This window comes from Ptiloglossa arizonensis, chromosome 8 (assembly GCF_051014685.1).
Source record: "Ptiloglossa arizonensis isolate GNS036 chromosome 8, iyPtiAriz1_principal, whole genome shotgun sequence".
Taxonomy (NCBI): Eukaryota; Metazoa; Arthropoda; class Insecta; order Hymenoptera; family Colletidae; genus Ptiloglossa; species Ptiloglossa arizonensis.
In genome coordinates, this window is record NC_135055.1 from 6,354,977 (window position 1) to 6,379,859 (window position 24,883).

The window sequence follows — 24,883 nt, forward strand, 5'->3', positions numbered from 1 at the left end:
TCGTGTACTTAAAGGTAGGTGTGTGCGAACTAGGAATGATCTAATAAATATAAATATTATATATATATATATATAAATTGTTTATAGATTATAACGATATTTATAAGTATGTCAAATAAACGTATATGTTTATTACTACTCGAGCGATTCGTATGTTCCTTCCTAAGTAGGGCTCTAGAGGTTGCCTCTAGAGGATTCGCGAGTTGAGCGGATCGTTGACTCGACCAGCGATTAAGGCCACCGAGGTTTCGGCGTCGACGATGAAGTAGAGAAACGGATGGACGGCCGTGAATGGCACCGGTCCAGCTCTCTCGAATAACCCGTTTCCTGTAAAGGCAGATCTCTTGAAAACGTTACTTCCAACGACCCCGCGGGGCGTCCAGTAATTCAAGCCCCAAACAAAAAGTCGTCGATTCCTTATCCAAATTGAGTCGAGAGCGCGATACAAAATTTTTCCTCGGAAACGTATTCAAAACTATACAGTTGAATTCTTAACTCTAACAAACTACCGAATATTGCGGAGAAAAATATTAACAAGAAGATTTTACCATTAGTTAAGTTTCTTACGTCTTGGAACATAACCTCGTCGGCCAAGTTTTATCCTATCGTGTTCTACTTCGATGGTAGAATGTTATTGTTAATATTAGAATGAAATTTTAATATACGAGGATTAGTGGTGCGAATTTGGTTACCCCTGAATTTTTCAAACGAATTTCTCCGAAATGCAGACACCTTCGATTGTACTTTGAATTACTGGACCCCAACGTGCGATATAACCTCAATTGAAACTGTAACACGTTGACTGATGCTGAGAAAGATTCAAAACTGCATATTTGTTTATTTAACGTGGTAGTTAAGTTGGAACATAATTAACCAACCCGGAGCAATACCAAATAACAAGAGACTGAATAGTGGGGGTACGGTGACCTTCAGCGATCAATTAATTTCGTTTCAACTTGTATCGAGAATAACTTCAGCGAAGACTTCCAAAGTGATATTGCAATCTGTAATACTTAGTAACGATCATCGAGAAAAAAATGTTACAGACAAGAATAGACAATCAACTTGTTAAATTTTATTATTACATATTATTGAACATAGATATTCAAGTGCCAGGCGATCGAAGGAATGTTGTTAGTACTATAAAGTTTGAACTAATAACGAGCACCTTCGATATTTTGTGAACTATATAGGGGGAAAAATCGTCGAGTTTTTCAACCAACATTTCCCAAGATATCGAAGCCACTAATTGTTATCGGTTCGTTCCACAGAAAAAGCAACGAGGAGTACGGTAATTAATTTCTGGAGTAACGATAGTCATCGGAGGAAATACCTGGAAAACATTTACGAGCATTCGTCGCAATGGTTGAGGAATTCCTAACGCCCGCAAGGTCTTTTCATTTATTTCCCTCGGTGAGTCAGGCGCAGGATATCAGCGATTACACCCAGCAACTTTGTAACAATACTGAGAATATCCCCGATCGTAGACCACCGACAATTGCAATAAACCGGAAACGATGGCTCTTCGGGCGAGCAAACAACGAATCGAGAAGAATTCGACATTCTGCCGATCGATTAAAAAAAAATCGTGTCTTGCGTAACTTACTCGTGCAAAAATAACGAGTAATCTCGATACGATGCAAAATGTAAAATCTGGTTTAGAATCAAATCTCTGATAGAGAATTTATAATCGAAGATTATTTTCACTCTGGGGAAATGAAGAAGAAAAATTATTCTTCAACCTAGAAAAATGAGGAAGGGAAATGATTTTTCCCTCCAGAAAAATAAAGAAGGAAAATTGTATTCGCCTCAGAAAAAATAAAAGAGTAAAATTATTTTTCACTCCGGAAAAACGGAGGAGAAAAATGATTTTTCTTTTCGGAAAAGTGGAAAAGAAAGATTACTTTTCCCTCGTGAGAAATAAGGAAGAGAGATCATTTTTTCCTCGAGAAAAATAAATGTAAGAGTAAAATTATTTTTCACTCCGGAAAAACGGAGAAGAAAAATTATTTTTCTTTTCGGAAAAATGGAAAAGAAAGATTACTTTTCCCTCGTGAGAGATAAGGAAGAAAGAATATTTTTCCCTAGAGAAAAATAAATAGAAGGAAAATTATATTTTTGTCGAAAAGAATTTAAGACTAAAATTATTTTTCCTTCCGGAAAGACGAAGAAGAGAAATTATTTTTCACTTCGGTAAAATGAAGAAGATTACTGTGCAATTCTTGCAAAAAATAATCGGTGATCGTAAGTGGATATTAGGTTCCGAATCCAGCAATTAACCATGGCAACATCCCTTGAATCGAATTCGACACGCGATCCGTCGACCTTCATAATGATTTCTAATTCACTGTATCTCCCCGACAGGGGAGGGGGACAGGCCTCGCGAGTTCGTTGTTCGCGCGTGACATTTCGGCTTTCGACACCCGTGAGGCGAGTTCGCGGGCGTTGTTAACGATACTAATGACGCCACCACGGAACACGTTGGGGAGGACGCGAAAAAAGAGAACGAAGAAGAAGAGGGATCGGACACGCGCCAGTAGTAATGGCCAGCCATCGTCGAACGCGACTCGCCACGCGCACATGCCTCGACACTTTGTCGTTCGCGAGGCGAATCACGATTTCTTCCTCCCCCACCTGGCTTGATCCGTGACGTCCTCCTCCCTTTTCTTCCGTTCCGTGATCCAAGGACTCGTGAATCGCGTATTTTCGAATGAAGACCAAGGACAATCTTATAACTTCGGAGCTACTTTTTTTTAAATTTTGTCTTTTGTAATGTAAAGTGTACGTAATCATTTTTTAGTTTTATTTCACAATCGTTATTATTCGTGAAAGGGAATCGTATTTGGACGTGTAAAATAGGTGTGTGATTGATTATTTTGCTTAGATCGTAGGGTGTTATGTTGTTGAAAATATACAGAAGTACAAGGGAGAGATAATTTTTGAGAATTTTGTCAAAATTGCCTGCTGTATAAATTTCTTTCCATGCTGGAAAATAATATGCAGGTAAGGGGTTAATTTACATGGAGAGCTGCGTTATTGTAACGCAAATGAGATCTAAATTGTAATTTTAAATTAAGAGATTTTAAATCTCGAAGTATAAAAGTATTTAATATACCGTTTCGTGGTTAAAATTAAAATAAATTGGACAAAATTTGAAGAAATTTTTAATTGGAAAGTAAGTGCATTGAATTGAATTGGAAATCCATTAGAGTAGAATTTCCATGCTTTCAATCTCGTTCGTTGCATTTTGTCAACAGAATGGTCTCCTAGCAATCACTGAGGCTGAATGAGGCTGAAGTAAAGAGAAATAGATACTAATAAACATCAGGTAATGGGAGTTTTCAAGCAAAGAATCCTCTGAATTCGATCGAAGTTAACAGTAGGATCTCTGCCTGAAGATGACAAGAGAAGAGACATGGGAGAGACAAGGGAGAGACAAGGGAGAGACAAGGGAGAGACAAGGGAGAGACAAGGGAGAGACAAGGGAGAGACAAAGGAAAAAGTGCACTAGTATGTACAAAGCATAGAACAGAAACCTGGATGATAGTATCGGTAAGAGTCCCGTCGAGGTGGAACGATCAAGGGGGGATCGGATTTGGACGACTCACGAGAGTGGGTCCTATCGGGTTTCATGTAATTCCTGATGTTGACCCCGATGCTCTGCTGTACATCCCTGGCGTACACCCCTAGGTCCGGCGTCATAAGCGACAGATCCGCGCCTCTAGGTTCAAACACATCCACGATTCCCAGCTGTGAATTAAAGTACCAAAATTATTCACCGTTCCAAATCTAAATTAACAAAAAGGTACGACATCAATTACTCGTGTAACAATTTCGAATAAAATTTCTCTATACTCGAACAATGTAGACTATTTATCCCCTACCTAAAGATTAAGTTCTCTTGTATAGAATTATATTCTGTATTATTCCTAATGGATCGAGAAAATTTACACTGCAATCTCAGTCAACAATGACTGGTACGGTCGATTATCTTGTAACTCATAGCTGATCGAAAAGTTGGAAGAAAATAAAAGACTCATTGTTGTTGCAACTTTCGATTGCCCCCTTTCTTTCGTGTATTATTATTTCAAAACTTTCGTTGGAAGACGTAGATAATCCCAATGGCGTAGAAACAAAGTCGACTCTGAAAAGAGATTACCAACAGCCGTTACACTGTCGAATTCGGATCTCGAATCGTTACCATTTCCTGCTTCCTCTTCGCGTCACGAATTTAAAGCCGCTTATTCAACTAGCTTCGTCGAGCATCAAAGAGAACAGGCAACTTCCAGGAGGCTGGTACAGCTTAGTGCCAACGGGAACCACCGACGAAGCCCATAAAACGCACCGGAATGGTGTCTCTGAATTACGTCCATTAGAACAATTCCCATTTTTCGCGCGTACCCTACCTCTCCACTTTCGCGCGACGCGCTTCGAATTATCGTCAATTACGTGTCGTCAAGGTAACCACCTCTACCAATATCTTTGTTCGTGGAACGGAGCCGTGACGAGGAGCGGGAAGTGCACTCAAGATCTCAACTAACGCGATTAAGTAATTAGGAGCTTAATGCGCGAGACTAATGGCAAAATATCGGGCGCCACGCACTGGGAAACGTCGTGGTTCGACCGGGCTCGCGACCAGATCTGACCCAGACTTAACCCGTGTGCAACAACTTTATCGGACTGAATTTGTCACTACTAAAAGCTGACCTGACTCGGATTTAATAGTCTTGACAGACTTGGCCTAGGACTGATAGCGTTGACAAACCTGACTCAAAGCTGATAGTCTTGACAGAGGTAACTTGGAGCTGATCATTCTGACGGACCTGAAGCAAATCTGATACTCTCTAACAGACTTGACCCAAAACTGATAGTCTTAACAAATTTAACCTACTGCTGATACTCTCTAACAGACTTGACCCAAAACTGATAGACTTCACAGATCTAACCTACTATTGATACTCTCTAAAAGACTTGGACCAAAACTGATAGTCTTGACAGATCTAATCTACTGCTGATGCTCTCTGAAAGACTTGAACCAAAACTGATAGTCTTGACAGATCTAACCTACTGCTGATGCTCTCTGAAAAAGTTGGACCAAAATTGATAGTCTTGATAAATTTAACCTACTGCTGATACTCTCTAACAGACTTGACCCAAAACTGATAGTCTTGACAAATTTAACCTACTGCTGATACTCTCTAACAGACTTGACCCAAAACTGATAGTCTTGACAAATTTAACCTACTGCTGATACTCTCTAACAGACTTGGACCAAAACTGATAGAGTTAACAGATTTAACCTGCTACTGATACTCTCTAAAAAACTTGGAGTAAAACTAATAGTCTTGACAGATCTAATCTACTGCTGGTGCTCTCTGAAAAACTTGGACCAAAACTGATAGTCTTGACAGATCTAACTTACAGTTGATAATCTTGACAGACTTAATTGAAGTTGAGAGTCTTAACGGGCCAAACAGATCTAATATCCTATCGATCGTTCATTTAGGTGATTAGAAAAACACGCGTGACGATTATTCCGGCCTCAAACATGTTCGTACCCTCTGCAGGAAGGACGTCAAGGTGACGAAACCGCGTAACATGAACGATGGAATGGTGGCCCTGACCCAAGTAGCCTGTAACTGCTTCCTCAACAGTCTCAGCGACTTCCCGCCGAGATCCCTCGCCAGTCGATACGTGTCCCTTCTGTCCGTGGCCATTAGAAGGAGGATGTTGTACCTAGGGTCCTGGAACATGAATACAGAGAACTGGTTTAGCGCGTCGATTTAGGTGACACGGTATCGTGGATTCTGGTATTAAGCCATGAGAACTATAGCACGTGGAACAAATATGGCGATCTACTTTGTACAGAATGGCCCTGTTAGACGATACCCTCGTCAAATATGATTCATCCTATTCGAAACCTATTGACTACAAGGATCTGCTCTATAGATCTGAATTCGGTTCACTTTTACTTTTTGAACTTTGTTCTTTCATACTACCATTGAGAATTTATTTTTGGAAAATTATACGACAGTACTAAACCTATTAATAGGGCAATTGGGAAATTTAATTATAAATATTTATTCACGATGATGGTATTTAAAGTAACTTAAAGAAATTTCTGTGAGTCTCACCAAGGCCCACAAAAGTATGAATCCAGATCGCTGTATTTGTTCTATTCGGTATACGAGGTTTATCTCAAATACTTTCTCAATCATTCCTGACTTTAACATTTTGTTTAATTTTCTGCAAATCTTTGGACAACCAAGATTAAGTTCTTTCCGTGTAATGTACGGAACAATATTTAATCTTATTTTAACAGTAGAATAAAAGTATTGAAAACGACACACAGCACGTGTTTAAATCGCGACTTTTGGTTCGAATAATTATCAATAGTCGTTCGAAGAACGATCAGTCTTACGTCGAGAGGAAACTCAAGGGCGACAGCGTGCAACGATGGGAAATAAGCGAATGGTAGAACTGCAAAGTATCTGGAAGCCGTGACGGATGATACGTCACAGCCATTCACCAGAAACGATATTTCCGTGGAGTCTCTGACAGATGCCTCCCCCAGATTGGTCGAGTAGGGCTTCCAGATGCCCAGATCTTGCATCCAGATACCTTCGTCTGAAATTTCACAAATTAAAGACTGTACGAGTGATCAAAAATCCTAATCGAATACATCCATCTCGATTCACCATACGTCCAAGTTTAGAACCTGGTTTCCTGCACGTCTGCATGCTTCTGCAACTCACTTCCGCCCGATGTACGCAACTTCCTAACCTATACCTCGCTCAATCGTCAAATCCTCTATCCTTTTTTACGTTTTCTAACTCTTGGTATCATTCTTTGTTACTTTTTGATACTCTCTTCCACTATTACCACTTCTTTTTTTATCGTGTAAAAATACATTTAAGGTTAGGTTTTAATAACGCTTTCTATCTATAACGAAAAGCTAGAGATATTGCTTCCAGATTCAGATTCAGCAATCGGAAATTTTCATCAAAGTTATATCACTATTGATCAGAATTTCCTATAAAAAATGACCAGTAGCGTTTAATTAACGAGCAGAAGGATATCAGAAGTATTCTTTGTAAATCCTTGAAATAGTTTAAAAAATGAATAAAATTTAGAGATCCTTCGGAAGGTCGTGCCATCGAAAATCCTAAATGAAAGTTAGGTATTCGTACTGACTAACCACTCTGTATACAAAACTGTAAATATTCATTGTTTAATTTACTGTAAAGAGGCATAGAGGATCTACTGTACACCCTTTGGTAAATGCCTCGTATGTTTGATAAAAAAGAGAAAAAACAGGACAGGAACCCGTCCTGTAGACCTAATCTTCGGATCCCCCTAGATCGATCACTCGTGTCGATCAATTAGGATAGAACGACGAAAAAGAAATACAAGAATCATGCTCGAAACCTGGGTAACTGGAGAAGAATCCCCTCGGGCTCCTCGCGCCACGCTTCCTCCTCCTCCTCGCGCTGCTGGTCGAGGACACGGTTTCACCTGTAACAGCGGTCGTGTCCGGCAAATCGGTAGATCCCATCTCGCTCGGGGCCGTCTGATTGTTCGTAGAGTCCGTTAAAACGGTATTCTCATCGGCAGGTGGTCCATTCGTCGTGGCACCAGTCGCCAGATTCGCCCGAGTCGTATTGGGGATCGTCGAACTCGTCGTGACTTCCATATCGTTGACTGAAGCTGCAGTCATTGACACGTCCGTGGCTAATATTACAGTGGTGACGCCAGTGGTCGTTGACGCGACAGTGGTTGTGGTCATCGACGTGGTTGGTGGCTCTGACACAGCCTGGGTAGTCGCCTCTGTACCCTCTGTCAACACTGACGTCCCTGGAGTAGAGGCTAGGGTAGTCCTCACGAGAGTTGACCGAAGATTCGCCATAGTTTCACCACTCGTACTTTTGGTCATCGAACTGACCATCGTCGTTGGTTGAACAATGCTTACAGTAGTCATGGGTGTCTCAGAAGTAACAACCATCGTGGTAGGAACCTCCTTCGAATCTCCGGATGAAGTTGCAGTCTGACCAGTCAGTGTAACAGGTGGAGAATTCATCAGAATCGTGCTGGCAGAGGTAGTCTGCGTCAACCTCTCCTGCACGTCTGTTGCGTTCATAGTCCCGATCAGCTCAACGTCTGAAGTGGTCGAAGGCACAGCTTCGTTGGTACGCTCTGTTCTCTGCGTCGATTCTGGGGTAGTCTCTGAGATGGTGGTCTCATCCTGAACCATAGTTCCTGGTGTGGTGCTCTCTTCCTGAACCGTAGGCTCTGGAGTGGTGGTTTCGTCCTGCATAGTAGGTCCTAGGGTGGTGCTTTCATCTTGGATAGTAGTCTCTGGGACGGTGGTTTCATCCTGGACTGGTGTTTCTGTCACTGGTTGATCCGTGGTCGTTTCTGGCTCAGCGGTGGTCTCGTTCCCTTCGTCTTCAGGGACGGAGAGATCGAATCCGTAGAACCTCAAGATCTCCTCGTATTCGGGACGCAGTTTCGTGTTCTCCTGGTTCAGCGTCAGACCCCCCAGGAAACCATCCGCATTCAGATACGTCTTCGAACGTGAAAACAATTACTTTGGATCGCGGATGGTCACGGATCGTCGGGATTGCGCGACCACGTTCGAAAAGATCGATCGACCGAAAGAGAAACCGACACTTAAGAGAAGAGAAATTCAGGCGCGTTCAGGCTTCAAATTAACCGCCATTCGTCTCGTTGGACCGCGTTCGTAACTTTCTTGGATACTAAGAGCAACAATTATTGCATTCCAAGTCCCGGATCTGCCAGTCGGAAAGACCACTCTAACAGATTCTACCGAGGACACGCCTATTAATCGGTAGCAGTGTACAAGGAGACTCAACAACGAGAAAGATCATCGGTAAGTGGTTAAAAAGCGAAATGTTGAAATTTGATCGAAGAGCAGCAATTCTCCCGTGGCAAATCACCCGTGGCGCCCCCCTCCAGTTGTCGGTTAATCTTCCAATCGGATTACACAACGACGATAATTATTAATACCGAAGAGTTTCAACTCTCATTAAAAAAATTGCCACTAAATTTCATTTACGTTAACTCGGTATAATTGAACGGACATTATTACAAATACGAGCCTTCTGAAACATCGATACACTGCAATTTTGCGCAAAATAAACAAATCGATAAATTACTTTCTCATTATTGTTACTTGTACTTCGAAGTAGAAAAACGTTGGATCAGCTATCGGTAAATTCCTTTCTCAATATTTGATTGTTATCTATCGTCTAAAGGACGTGCGTTGGATAAGTTAAGATCAATTCTCTTAAATTTTCTTTACGAATTTACTTTTGCTTTTGCGTTCGCTCAAACGCGCTAATTCTAGACACCTGTTCAACTGTCACGAAAAACGGCGACGATTGTTCAGAGAAACGAACACTTTCCGGGCCTGACTCACCCTCAGTCTGCGATGGATGTCCCGAAACCCGATCCTGGTGATGTCTCGGTCCCGCGGTAGCCCCAGAGCGTCGACGATCTGCTGTCTTCCTCTGCCAGCCGAGCCCTCGTACAACGCGGCCAGGACGAAGCCAACCCCTGTCGGCGAGAATGCGACGTTCCCGTGGCCTGTGTACTGCTGCAGAATCCGCGCGCCCAGGTCGTTAATAACATCCGTGATGATGTCGACCGGCCGATGGGGAACCGGTTGATACCAGCCGTCGAATCCCGCGGTGTCGTAGCCATGGACGAGCGCAGACGACACTGCTTGGGAATTTCGACGAAGAAGTAGTCGCTTTCAGAGATGAGCATGGTTAATCGCGAACGGAGAATCACGGTTTCTATCGGTGAAGCTTGTGATCCGGCAGAAAAATTGAACAATTGATAACAATTGTTTTACGATGCACAAATAACGAGACGAGAGATCATTTTTTTTTTTTGAGGACTTGGTGCAGGGAATGAGAATTTGCTCGCTTCGTTAAATTCCAAATCATTCCATCACCTCCACACTATTATTTCTCTTGCTTTCATTTTTCTTCGTTTCGTTCTTAGTTTACTAGCTTTCTCTATTCTCCGTACCCAAAACTCAAAAGTCGAGACGTTCTAACAAAGAGCACGACCAACTGAATCGCACCTATTTGTTTTCTTTTTATTTCGAGCAATTTTAATCTCCCTTGAGATTATTTTCCACCGTTATTCGATTATTCGACCGATTACTCCAAACGACACCACGTGATCCAAAGAACTTACCATTCACGTGAGAATAAACCAACGTCCCAACCGCGTCGTTAAAAACGTTCGAGCGTTCCACTCTGTTGAAAAGTTGAAAAGACTGCGAGTAGTGGGTCATTTGCAGGGGATAAAGAAACTGGAAATTATATACGTTTAGAAGATGGTATGTAGAAGATTGTATGAGGGAATGATAGAAGTGTTGATCTTGAGTGTTGAAATTGTATCAGAAGTTCGATGAAAATAAATGTCCATATTTTTCTACGCGAAGAAGCTTCTTTCGGAGCAACCTTAGATTGTAGGGATTCAACCCCTAACTTTGGAAAACATTGCTATGCAAGTGACTCGTTTATCGTGAGTGGCTTTAACTTTGTCATAAATTACCTTCCCAACATTGTTGCTTTTAAAAATATGAAAAAATTGTACAGTTTGTACATTATGTACAATTGTACATTAACAATCTTGAATCGATCTTATCAGAAATATCTTTTACATTTCCGTGAGCAACGAAAGTATCGACACGGTTCTTGATAAATAAAACACTCCGTGTAAGTTAAATTTTGAAAGAAAGTAAAAATAATACTACATTACATATTTCCAGGTAATTGATTTCAGAATGTCCTTCGTACATGGCTCGAAATAATTATTGACACTGCTCAAATGAGGTGACTAATGTACTATGACCATGAAAATTCCTCTAATTATTTCAAAAACTGTATCACATTGGTATTAGACCAAACAATTACTCTCTCGGTAAAAATATTCTCAAAGAATCCCTCGAGCCATCAACGTTCCACATATACAGTCGCTTAAAATGCCTAAAATGGCACCTAACCGAAACAACCACCCAACAATTTCAAAAAAACAGTTCGTATTATCTATTAAAAATTCGACAAGACCTCTACAATACCTACTACTCAATACCGATGCAGAAACTCACTTCCACTATCCCAAATCTACATCCTCTTACATTCTATTAAATTATTATCTATTATCTATTAAAATATTATTTATTAAAAATTCGACAAGACCTCTACAATACCTAGTACTCAATACTGATACAGAAACTCACTTCCACTATCCCAAATCAACATCCTCTTACATTCTATTAAATTATTATCTATTATCTATTAAAATATTATCTACTAAAAATTCGACAAGACCTCTACAATACCTACTACTCAATACTGATACAGAAACTCACTTCTTCCACTCTCCCAAATCTACATCCTCTTACATTCTATTAAATTATTATCTATTAAAAATTCGACAAGACCTCTACAATACCTACTACTCAATACTGACACAGAAACTCACTTCTTCCACTATCCCAAATCTACATCCTCTTCCATTCTATTAAATTATTATCTATTATCTATTAAAGTATTATCTACTAAAAATTCGACAAGACGTCTACAATACCTACTACTCAATACCGATACAGAAACTCACTTCTTCCACAATCCCAAATCTACATCCTCTTAAATTCTCCAAGATACAACTACTGCACTTATTACAATGAATAAAATAAATATTCCTCGTCCCGAACACTCCGTTTCAAATATCCCCCGATCGTTTCGCGTAACATCGCGTCACGATGCTCCGTATTGTTCTACGTAGTTGTTCAACGTTCTCGGAGGTAGCCATACCCTCGAACGAAAACGATTCGAATGAATACGTACGCTGCAGGATGATCAGCCAGGACACTGTAGTCCCCATGGTTAATAGCGGCCGATTGCTGGCACAATGTCCCTGGATGCGGTTCGTTCGTAGCTCATAGAGAACACACGCTAACTAGTGTCTCGATTCAGCTGGTGGTACCCCGGCGAACGCGTTGCGGTTTCCGTGCCGGCTCTATTAGGATTAGTCTTAGTCGTCCGCGGTCCGCGTCGGAACTGGCTCGCGGATGGTGCACGCCGCCTGCTCGAGGCCCTGCCGCGGCCACTCTTGGATTTTTTAAACGGCAAGGTCGTCAGGTAGATAAACCCGTGTCTATGTACGCCGTCATATCGCGCGCTCGCCCCTTCCCCCACCACCCAGGGATCCGCGCCTAGGGTTACAGGTTCCCCGGAGAACGGGAAGCACCGACGGGAGAGGAGGTTCCGAGTGATGAATTATTCAACGGATCCTGCTGGGAATTCGTCGCTTGGAACCGGCGCGGTGCTCTCTGGGAACGAGTGAATTTCTGGGTCGGAAGCGAATTTCTGGGTCGCGGGTGAATTTTTTCACCGGACGATGAATTTTTCAACGATTTTTCACCGACGTCCCCTACACAAAACCAACACGACCCGATCCGTGGACAAATTACATTTAATTACATTTCTACGAATATTCGTCAAATACGGAGATCATCGTCTCGTATTTTGGTCCTCTTCGATGGAAATTGGTAATATTACGAAACGTAAGTATGAATATGCAGAGAGGAGAGCGACACTGGCAATTTTGTCCCGTACTCGCGAATTTTCCAGTGAGGACGAAGCAAGCTCGTAGTGAAAAATATTACAACGGGAAGTACTTTCAGTGTTTTCGACGAATCATTTTAAACGATTGAAATTCTGGGCAGGGCGAGAGGAAACTCGTTTTTATCGCGATACTTATTCCCGCGTGGTCTGTTTGAACAATTTTTGTTATTGATCAATTACACAATACCACTTTGAAAACCTGTGCGTGTTTACGAGAGAACGTTCAGAGTGTTGAGAAAGACACGAGGTTAGGGATAGAATTAAGATTGCTTTCAAGTCCAGCAGAGATTTTCTACGAAATAAATGTTTCTTATAATTCTTCCAAAATTCTCAATTGCAAACATTCGTTTAACATTCTATCCGCAATATCGACGAACTCCGCTCAAGATGCAACGCGGAATCCGACCTTTCTACGCTCTCCGAGCTCGCACACTTGCAATACCCATTCTTCTGCTACTCTGATCTTAATAAAGTAACTGGTTGTGGCAACTTCCACCGTAACGTAACAAGCAGCGGCAGAATCATACGCGTCATAAGCATTGCTCAATGTTCGCGGGAAGAACGCGGTAGAGGCGAAATTTCCGGTGAAATTTCACGACAGAATCGATTCGGTGGTGTCTGGAGATCGTCTTGAATTTTTCGGGACGATTTTCCGCCATAGAACGAACCACGAGAGATACTCCCGTGAAACGGGTACGATTCATCGTGGCGGAAAGCCACGCGAGGACCTGGTTTCAACTAATGCAAGCGGGAGAATCACAGAGGCTTGATTCGTTATGTAATACCGTGACTTTTACCGCGAGACGCTTCCACAGATCGTTGCCAAACGCGTCAAGAATCAACGTTTAACAATGAACGTCGCTTTTCTTCTCCCAAGGCGATCGTTAATTCATCGTTCGTTAATAAACACAATTTCACGAAAAAGGAACAATAGCCAGGAAGGACGGAGCTTATTGTTTCGAGTGTGATTTTACAGTCCAATGAAATTGTTGAAATTAATGCGAGAGTATGGTAATTTAAAAACATTTCACTTCTGGAACTCAGAGCTAGTAGAATAAATGGAATTGTTCTTTTTTTTTTTCTTCTTCATTCTTTTGCTTGTGGAAAAATACAAGATAAATTTAATAGGAAAACTGTACGTTATTGTATCAAGTATTCTTCATTGATGATTTTTTCTGTATAATTATTTTCAAAATTATATATTATATCTGAAAAAGACCCTACAACCTTCCGGTTTAAATGTGAATAATTAATTCCACGTGGAACTCTAAATTTTTAAAGATATAAATGACGTCTACAGGGTTAGAAAAAAAGGCACACGATATTTGTTAATTTAGCGGATAACAATATTCCGATATTACGTTTGTGTGCAAGATGGCCACGTGGTAATGGTACAATCCCAGATATCTTTTTAGGGTACTTAAATTTTACGTATAATTAATTTATATAGAACTTTATATGAACTATATTAAGCATATACATACTCACCAATGTAGTATAATATAATAAAAACCTCGCTAATGATTCAACACCTTAGTTGACCATTTCTAAACAACCTTTATTTCAAATTCTATATTAACCCCTTACCGCACGAATTGTTTTTTAAGCAGAGAATTTATTTGGGCGAGAAATGTGAGAAAAATTTCCAGAAAGTGAAAATATACATTACAATATATTGCATCCTATTCCATATATCCAAATACATCCTGAATTTATTTCGAAGATGGGAGTGAAAAAAATAAAATTTTAAAAAGTCGATCTATGCCAGTAAAGAGTTAACGACCTATCGCAATTACTGTTTAAACTTTCGCTTCTTGACTTCTACTATATTTCACGGAATACCTCGTCTAATTTTATATTCTTGGGTAAAGTTAACACTCGTATTATATACTTACAACTTCTGCTCGCTTCATTAAATTCCAAATCATTCCACCACCTCCACGCTATTATTTCTCTTGCTTTCATTTCTCTTTGTTTTGTTCTTAGTTTACTAGCTTTCTCTATTTTCCGTACCCAAAACTCAAAAGTCGAAACGTTCTAACAAAGAGCACGACCAATTGAATCGCACCTATTTGTTTTCTTTTTATTTCGAGCAATTTTAATCTCTCTTGTATCACGACCAACTGAATCGCACCTATTTGTTTTCTTTTTATTTCGAGCAATTTTAATCTCCCTTGAGATTATTTTCCACCGTTATTCGATTATTCGACCGATTACTCCAAACGACACCACGTGATCCAAAGAACTTACCATTCACGTGCGAATAAACCAACGTCCCAACCGCGTCGTTAAAAACGTTCGAGCGTTGTCGGACGTTGCATGGATATCCGCGCAATATCCGGTGTCGTCCATTACCCGCAAATTAGACGCTCGTGATGGTAATTGTCATGCCGCTCGGATGTCCGTGAGCTATCGAGAAGCGTTTCGCGCCTACCTCGTATCGCTCGGAGCTGATTATCGCCGAGAAACTGGACCAACGATTACCATTTCCGACGTTCCAACCATAAAAGGGGGAAGGGGGCGATCGAGGAAGTCAGATCTTGGATCGAGCCAAAAGATTGGTCTTCTTCCAGCAGTGCCAAGTACGATCTTGCCCCAGAAAAAAAAAACAACAACCCTTTACCTCAAGGATCATATTAAACTTGTTCAGCTACATTTCTCCAACCATTGGAGAAAGTATAGTGCAACGAGTTAAATAAAATCCCTGGATTCGATTTAACGTGGATTCTTGTCATCCTTTCACAGTCTTACTTCGTTTGAAAACCATCACATGAACCTCTTGGCTAGTCTATAGACCTAAATGATAATCTGATCCTCTAGCCTCGTCTCTAACAAGTGGTACTCTGAGTACTCTTCTATGCGCAGGCTTTGATGTCTAATCCTCTAGCCTCGCGACATCCTAATTGCAAAAAATACAGCGGAAAACACTTTCGCGCAAGTAGGCGCGTCCAAGGCGTCGAATTTACGAGACGAAGGGACGAATTAGCTTGCGTTGCTTGGATATCTTGCGTCGGTGCCAGTAGAACTCGCAGAGCAGAAATAAGAAGGCCAACGTCGCACCTGAGACGAGGAACGATCGGTTATAAGTAATTAGGAACATGCTTGGAGGATCGTGAGGAAGAGTTTTACCTATGAAGAGAACGAAGAATATCCCTTGCATGTCGGCCACGTTCACTTTCCGCTTGTTCACTGCTTGACTGTTGCCCGACACTTCCCAGCACTTGTCCTTTATCGGCATCCTCTCGGTGATCCATTTGTGCATCAGCCCGGACTCGTGCATTCGATGCAATCTGTCACGCGGATTAACACGCAAGGTATGAGCTTAAGTGCCACGAGTCGAAAAATGGATAGTATTCTTTCTTTGAGAATTTTGGGATTTTTTTTAAGTACACAACGAATTGAACTGAAACCTTTTATGTACATACGGAAATATTTCATGAATCTTTTCGTTTAATTTAAAACGTGGAAGAAGATTCTCTTTTCGTCTAAGAGGATGAAAAATTCTTTTCAGGGATTTTCTCCAATTCCAGTAATTAACGTGCGACTTACTCCGCGTCAATTACAGGCAAATAGGGACTCCCTTGAGGGACGATCATCGCGATAGGCTCGTCTAGGAACTCGTCCGTGCTTAGGGAAAAGTGGCAGTCAGTGGTCAGCAACAAATGTTTCCTCATCAAGAACCTATTTGCATCGAACCCATTAATTCAACCTTCTTGATTATCCTCGGAGAACAAGGTCGATCAATTTAAGAAGGGTACCTAAGGGAACTTCTCCAGTCGATCAGAACGTGCTTGCCTTCCTTCACGCGCTCCACGAGATCCTTTTCTTCTGTGTCGTTATGTTTTTGCGCGCGAGCTAACAGAATGTGGTACTTTTGCTCGTCCGCGTTTTGAAGATACATCTCGAGGAAACTGCCGTTGGGGAAACTCCAAGTTATACTGTCCTTTCGTGCGATTAAATCCTCCACCGACAGAATGGACGCATCCATTCTTGGAAATGTCAAAAAAGCGACCAAACTTCCAGAGTACGTAGCTACCAGGACCATGACGACCAACCACCAAACGCCAATTAGTAAGCGCGCGCTGTCAGACTGCGGTAAATACATCCCTCCTGAAATTTAAGTGTATTTGATAAATCCTATGAAGAAATTCTTAAATCTAAGATATTCTTATAGTTTTATTATTGTAATTTTCATTGTTATTTTCTCCTCACTATATTTGTTATTCCTGTTGTGCTGTAACACAAATTATTTCCTAAAATCCTCCTTTTTTATATTCTCATTAATTGTTTGTTTTTACAACTGTGAAAATTAAATTATAATTTAACTATTGTAGTATTACTATTATTTAACTATTTAAGTATTGTTTAATTATATACAATACCAATTTTTCTTGTTACTGCTACAATACTATATTGTACTGTATAAGTTTAATTATATATACAATACCAATTTCTTGTTACTACTACAATACTATTATATATATAATAAATAAATATTTATCTCAAACAAACACATTTTCTTCTTCTCTACAACCAAACCCTTCCCCCCCCCCTTCTTCTTCCTTCTTCTTTGTATCCAATGCTATTTGTTTTCTGTCTGATTATTATGTAATAATATACTTTGTTTAATTATATCTTAACACAACAAACTTCATTTAACTACTGTGTTTTTTTTTTATGTTCCTCTGAAGGGAAATAATTCTCACAAGTTTTATCTGGAAAACCATTGATAACTAAAATAGAGAGGTTCCTTAAAAAACACGTACACCCATCTTGGTAGAGACCGCCGCCCACAACGCTGCATCCTATTAACCACCTCTATGACCTGTTACGTTTACTACTACCGTTCCATCTATTACTCGTTTTAGCTATCTGCTATTACTAGTAACACTTCAACTTTCCATCGTATATCTACCATTCGGTATCTTGCCGTGTAAAATTCGTAAAGAAATAACCACGAGCCATTAAATCATCCCTGCCAAGACTAAACAGCAACGCAGAGGTCGCTCCCGCAAATGTTCGCGCGGACAGAGAGAAATAGGTGCGTTTAAGGGACAATCAAACAGTACCTTGTTGAAGAAGCGCCCCGTACACGTACCACACGCACTGCCAGGGCGAATTCAAGCCCGAGGTCTTCGTGCTGTACGGACTGTGCTTGTGGACCATGTACAAGATCGGACCCATTATGATAATGGATACGGCCAGACAGGCCCACGTCTAAAAGCCAGACCCTGCGTTAGGAGGTATGCGAGCGCAGAAAATACCGAACTAAACGACGACAATCTTTATAGTTTCTGTCATTATGCGCTATTACGCGTCGGAATGCCGGAACATTTAGCAAACGCTTTAAAGCCAGGACGAAATATCACCGCGGCCTTTTGCGTAACGACATCGATTAGTTCCTGTCGTTCCTCACGACTCGGTGACAAGTGAAATTAAGCAGATTCTCTTTAGTCCTCTAACTGTGATCTTGGATGCCAGTTCGAGATCCAGTTTTCATTGGTCAATCTCGATCCGAGGATACTTCGTCCTTGAATTGAACAATTACCGAACACGAATCATCGAATTGAGTCAGGAATTTTAACATCTTTTTTTTTTTTTTTTTGAATAAACGAAGAACATTTAAACGGTAAATTTTTTAATGTTGTCCGCCATGACCTGATCATCTTCGGAATAGTAAAACGTAATATGTTTTTTTTGGCTTACAAAATAATATGTATATCCAAGACAAGTTCAGTACAGAACTGAAAGACGAAATCGGTATAGAACAATTTATTTCTTATTAACGCGCGAGAAACTCGACCGAATGTTGAGAAAGGACACATTGAACTAGGTTATGTCAACTGAGTTACGTTTACAAACCTCTTTGGTGAACGGTGAGGCGAACAGAAGCGCCCTCGACAGCTGTCTGGGCCTGGAAGTTAAAAAACTGTAGGTTTGCACGAAAATGGGTACCGTAAAATTTATTGCTCCCTTCCCATATTCGTTCACAGTGTACGCGCAGGCAGCGAAGAGGACCTTCTTCTCACGGACCAAGTCGATTACTGCACGGGGCACCTTCCTTGTGCTCGACATCATCATTTCCATGATTTTCTGCTCGAAACAATTGCTTCAGCGAGTAAGATCAAACACCGAAAAAATTGGCGCATGAGTCGTTCATTATGAAGTTAGTACAAGTCTGTTTGTCATGATCTCACCATGGGACTAGGACATTAGAACAGCGTAGCATAAAGACGCTTATATTTGATATATAATATAAAATTTTTTTATGAAAACTAGCAGAAATAGTGTTCAAAGTATGTACTTTAAAGATATATATAAAACATTTATATTAAACATTATTTATCGCAACAAAACTCCCAAAAACCAGTATCTTTTTCAGCTAGAAAGGTCCTCCCTTAAACACTGGATAAAACCTTTGATATATCTCGAAACAAAGATAAATAAACTTGAACCACTTTCACAATGAGCGGCTTATAGTATGTCCTTACATCTTCGTGTTCGGTGAGTTGAATATTCTTCCTGACTATTGGAACATCCTCCAAATCCGAGGTGATCACGTTGTACGTGAAGTTTAGTTTCTTGCTCATATACTTCACCACGTCGAAGATCAATCCCTCGTATATTTTCTCGCCTTTGTTGTTCACGGAGATTATCTGCCATGGTGGATTCTGAAATAATCATTCTGAGATTTAATCGTGACTTAATTAATCGATACTGGAGGGATAATTCGAAACGTTGACTGACTCGAAAAATTAACTAAAAGGGTAATTCTTCTAGAATTAATAGTAGCGATTTGAAATGCAACGAATTATCCACGATCGTTCTTGACAGGTTCCTTGGTGACTAGAAACGTTTACCCACATGGTACGTCGTGATCGGTATAGTGATGCCTCTGAATCCATGATCAATGTGAGGGAAAATGACGTCCGTCAGATTGACCCCGCATTTAGGCGTCCATGTCCCCACGTCCAACAGATGGGCGACATTTTTCTTGTGAAAGAAGAAATTGCCCCAAGTGATGGACGAGGAGAATCTCCATAGCAAGCACCTCTCGCAGCCAGTTTCTGAAGGGAACGAGCTTTGGGAGAGATGCATCTGACAGAACACAGTTTCGATTTTAACTCTAGAAATGTAACATTTTATCGAAGATTTTATGCCCATCACTGACCTTAATATTCTTCAATATCTCGCGTCGCCTCTCGCGTTTCGTCAGCCTGATGACCTCGAAGTCCTCGTTGCCAATCCTCTTCATCAACTCGAGTTCGTTCATCAGAGAGTAGTCCAAGGCTCTGGTCAGTGCTTCAGTCAGTTCCTTGACGTAACTCGACAGTTTGGTCTGAATTGAGAATCTTGCAACAATTATTTGTCGTAAATTCTAATAAAAAATACTTCGTTATAGCTCGACAAGTTAAACAAAATCCCTGGACTCAGTTCGACACGAGTCTTTGTCATCCTTTCGTATCTCACTTCTTTCGAAAAGCATCAAACGACTGTCTAGTTAGGCTATAGGGCTAAACATCTAATCCTCTCGCCTCGTTTCTAACGAGTGGTACTCTGAGTATTCCTCCATACTCAAACCTAACATCTCAGGGATCTTATTAAACTTGTTCACGTACACTTCGAATCTCGGTGATAAAATTTCAACAAGACAATTTTTAACCGAGTAATAAAGAAACACAGCTGTGACTTATGTAAGAGAATTTGTTCATTACTTCGCAGAAGCTATCGAATTCGGTTGCGTTGTACATGAAGGCCACGTTCCCTCCTTCCGTCAACAAATCGACGAAGGTCGTCATGTTGGTTACGTTCTGCTCCGCGCTGTCAGTGATAACGTACAACCATTGGCTACCAGGATGCACCATTTTCAAGGACCTCGCCTTTAAGGCACAAAAAGTGAAGAAAGTTTCGTAATTGAGTTCGCTATTTACCATAATCGAGCGCAGAAACGTGCCACCTCGATTACGCTTTCGAGTGGACGTAAATCGTTAAAATGCAATTTGCGGGCAGGATGTATCTACGAATGTCTGCGGGGGGGGGGGGGGGAGGAAAGGAACCGATCTGTCGTCATTGACAAAGTGATTTAAAACTCCCAAATGACCTGGAAGCTTTCCACAGTTTCCTGGAAATGTTTCACAAGCGGTTACACCAACTGATCCAAAACTAATGAGTTCTGCGGTGACACCTACACTCGCCACTAGATGACCATCAAATCGATCCCCCTTTAACGAATTCTCGATTGCACGTTAAATTGTGAAAAAATGTTACGAGTACGTTATACATTTTCTTTTCGAAGAAATACAACGAGACGTTTAATAAACACATTAAATCGTGCTTGTACAGGTGTGAGTCGTTTAGATTAATCGTCGTTAAACATTGCTAACACGTATGATATTCCGATATTGAAGGTAGATTGAAAACCACTGTCACACGGTGTCTATCTATGGCGCTCTAGTCGGTCACGTGGCGTCCGTCTCCGTCACTCTAACCGATCACGCGCTACTATGTGGCAGAAAGAAGGGGAGTGACCTTGTAGACGCCAAAAAAGTTGCTCCCTACTTTATCACACCTAACACGACACGCACTCTTCTCCTTTCGTTTCCATCTCTCGTCTTCGCGTCCATCACCGTCTACATTAATCACCGAAATGATCATAAAACGATACAAAAATCTTACCACCTCCATAACATCCGCGACAATGTCGATAGTGGCTATCACCAAAAAACAGTGCCCAAGCTGATCCACGTGGAAATCGGCGAGAACCTTTTTCACCGAGACTTTCCTCTCTCTCTCCGTGTCGTAGTGTTTCAACGTGAAGATCGACCTGGAGATCAGACTTGACCGTTCGTTGGGCAGCCTGTCCGATATGGCCTTCATCACTCTGCTGATCGTGTCCCTGTCTGAAACGAACCGTGAACACGGAACTCGGTCAGATAAAAGGATCGCGCGACGTTATCGCGACTAGTAGCTCGTCTTGTCACCGAACGTATCGTCGTGGAGAATGTTGATCACGTTCCAGGAGAGGACGTTCGTCATCCTCAGGTCGAGGAAGATCTGGGACAGTTCCTCGCCGGGTACGGTCAGGGGAATGCTCATGCCGTCGGCATCCGGAATTCTGGGACAGTCTGGATCTTGAAGCGAGAGGAACTCGTTATGATTAGGAATCGTTCTTGCAGAACCCTAATTCCATTGGGATTTTTAAGAGAATGGAACAGATCAGGGAATTTAATTATACTCTAGATTTCCCCTCTTAAAATATACCAGGTTTTTCGATCAGTTTTGTCGTTCGATAAAACTTAGCGAACAGTACTGGGTTATTCGATAGGTTATGTCGTTCGATAAAACTTATCGAAGAGTATAGTACTAGATTGCTCGATAAGTTTCGTCGGTCGATAGAACTTATTGAACAACCTATTAAAATAACTTCTCGTTGAAACGCACAATGGCGGCTCAAAACGTTTTAAAGAGAGAAACAAATTTTCTTAACCTAAAAACTTGTATCCTTCTCATTGTATTCATAACAGATCGACGAGATTCACCCGATCAAAAAGAGTCCAAACATGACCGTATTCGGACCGTTTTTCTTTTTCTAGATTTATCAAATCGTTTCTAAAAAGTGTTTAACTTTTTCGTATTATTGAAAACAGTCCGAATAAAGTCTTTTTTGCTATCAGAAACTTGCGCCGCGATAAAATCTTTGACTTCGTAAAATTGATCTGGAATCGAACACTTTTATTTCTACACTTCACATACATATATTTACATCTTACGAGACAAAAAAGGACACTGAATCGAATAGTAACCGAGGGTCTTCTCTCCAAGATCAAAGTGTTAATTTTGTCAAAACAACCTCACCGATTCATTGATAACGCAATGGAAAATATAAAATTATATAGTTTCTGTTAGTAGTTGTAGCTGAAGAATATAAACAATAATCGAGGGTTTATCGAGAGACAAACCGCGATATTTCAACGAGGGACTGTTGTAATTAAAAGTCCCCTGTAGATGTCCCAGTGACCTTGAACGGTCAATCTATTTGAAGGGTTTATCAAGGGCTCAAACCACAATATTTTAACGAGGGACTGCTGTAATTAGAAGTCCCCTGTAAATATTCCAGTGACCTTGAACGGTCAATCTATTTGAAGAGTTTATCAAGGGCTCAAACCACGATATTTTAACGAGGAACTGCTGTAATTAGAAGTGCCCTGTAAATCTCCCAGTGACCTTGAACGGTCAATCTATTTGAAGGGTTTATCGAGGGCTCAAACCACGATTCTTTAACGAGGGACTACTGTAATTAAAAGTCCCCTGTAGATGTCCCAGTGACCTTGAACGGTCAATCTATCTCGTAGCGATTGTAGCGCCGTGGTGCACGTATCTTCGAAATTGAAGAAAAATCTACATCTACCAGCGGGTTGATTCGTTGTCCGCGTACCTGTTATTGCGAGATGTATGAGTTCCTCCTTTCGTGCAATCTCGTGCAGACGCCAGGTTAGGTAGCAAGTCGCGACGGACATAAGTATCGTGTAATCTTGATGCAAAGATCGAGCATCACCGAGAAGAAGGTCCCGATGGTGACGATTAATTAAAGCTACCGGATCCATCGGACAGCTGGTTCGCTTACCTTGTCGCAGATCGACGTTCGTGTCGCGGAAAACACGTACGACTAAACCGCTAATGTGCATCTCCCTTTTCACGATGTCCGTGGTCAGATCGAAAAGGAACTCCACGGCGTTTCCATGGTCTTCCTTGTTACCGAAAAAGCTCCTATCGACGACCACCGCTGCAAAGAGAAACGCCAAAGGATCGATTCGTCATCGAATAATCGATTTTTACATTCTCTGCGATCAATTTAATCCCGATCTCTGGCACCGATCGACACTACCCCCTTCTCGATTCTCTACGACACCGACTTCTCTTCGTCCACGGCAACCATTGAAAGCATCGCTTCTCATTCCCAGAAACAACTTTTCCAGATTTATGGCAGCTTACTTTATTAATTTTCATCGTCAAAGTCGACTTTTTCCCGAGCTGCCATTGTCAGCTACCGACACTACCCCTTTCGTGAAAAATAAAGTCACTCGTTTACCCATCGTGGCGTTCGCGGTTATCAAGGATGGAAAGTTGTTGAAGGTGTCCCCATAGTTGACCATCGAGAGAAGGAACAAGACTGATATCATTTCTGTTGACGAACCAAGTAACACGCGCGTTGTATCGCACGGACGATATATAAACCGTGAACAGGCCTTGAATAATGTATCACTTCATTAGTTTGGCCGATCCGTTATTACAACCTCGTCAGAACACGATCACGTGCCGAGTGTGCCCGGCCAGGGGCTAATGTAAACTCAATGCACCGCGAATCGCGGGAAAGGTCGGTTCTTTAATAACTTACTAGGGACCCGATCGAATCCCCGTGGAATTGGAGCAGGACGTTGTTTAGTCTAGTTGCGTGCGGCTGTAAACTGATTGGGAAATTCATTGTGAACTGTATGAACGACAACACACATCGAACGCAACCCCGACCCCTACCACGAAAGAAACGTGATTGAATCGTGACACTATTAAGAGCAGTCTACGATCGGGACGGGAACTTCTTGAACAGAGGTGGGTGCAAAAAGTAGGAGACAATGAGTAGCTAACTTCGATGCTGGATTCAAGACAGAAATTATCTAACGTGGAACCAGACGTTAAGAAACAAAGTTCTAAGATTTAATAATTTTTGTACTATAAACAAAATAAAAATATGTATACTTTGTAACATAGTAGTCGCGTGTTTTTAATTTTCCCTTTCAATAGAAATATGAACTAACGGAACTGAAAGTCTTTAGTTTTGGTTTTTACGGTATGCACCTATTAAAAGGTTGAGAACCTCTGCTTCGGAATTAATGGTTGGTCAATACGTTGAATTTTTTGTCACGGTGTATAAGCTTCCAGCTAGTAGAATTAAAACGTTCTTATATTACTATAAACAACTTAATATTTTGATGCGTAATCTATTTTTTCCCCTTTAAATCTATATGATATTTTGTTTCTTATTTCTAATGGTATTTCTAGTTCCTGAAAACACCCTGTACAAGATACAGTATTTCGGCTCTAGTGTACTAGGTTATGATTGTTCTCGAAGCCTAGTTTATCTAGATCTGAGAAGAATGAAATTCAGTTACAATGGAAAATTCAAATCGGATTCGGGTTCAAATTTTAATTCATTATGA

At 41.1% G+C, this 24,883-nt stretch overlaps 1 protein-coding gene across 1 annotated transcript; it reads right to left on the minus strand.

Annotated features, from left to right (window-relative positions):
- Positions 1–149: 149 nt before the first annotated feature.
- Ir93a (Ionotropic receptor 93a) lies at positions 150–23,848 on the minus strand. Its single transcript, XM_076319097.1, has 44 exons — positions 23,758–23,848; positions 23,293–23,451; positions 23,104–23,199; positions 21,650–21,799; positions 21,345–21,568; positions 20,384–20,548; positions 19,840–20,007; positions 19,533–19,766; positions 19,160–19,339; positions 18,531–18,761; positions 17,738–17,885; positions 16,427–16,778; positions 16,218–16,349; positions 15,798–15,958; positions 15,635–15,728; positions 15,153–15,257; positions 15,024–15,077; positions 14,737–14,813; positions 14,564–14,668; positions 14,157–14,200; positions 14,030–14,087; positions 13,512–13,714; positions 13,232–13,406; positions 13,075–13,157; positions 12,849–12,867; positions 12,267–12,474; positions 12,002–12,198; positions 11,889–11,958; positions 11,659–11,710; positions 11,524–11,559; positions 11,411–11,446; positions 11,279–11,333; positions 11,177–11,179; positions 11,010–11,084; positions 10,790–10,839; positions 10,659–10,732; positions 10,525–10,606; positions 10,228–10,432; positions 9,440–9,744; positions 7,429–8,566; positions 6,422–6,627; positions 5,559–5,744; positions 3,537–3,750; positions 150–327 (listed from the first exon to the last, which is right to left on the minus strand). The coding sequence occupies exons 1-44, from the start codon at positions 23,846–23,848 to the stop codon at positions 188–190; spliced, it is 6,840 nt and encodes a 2,279-aa protein (XP_076175212.1). The 3' UTR covers positions 150–187.
- Positions 23,849–24,883: the final 1,035 nt, after the last annotated feature.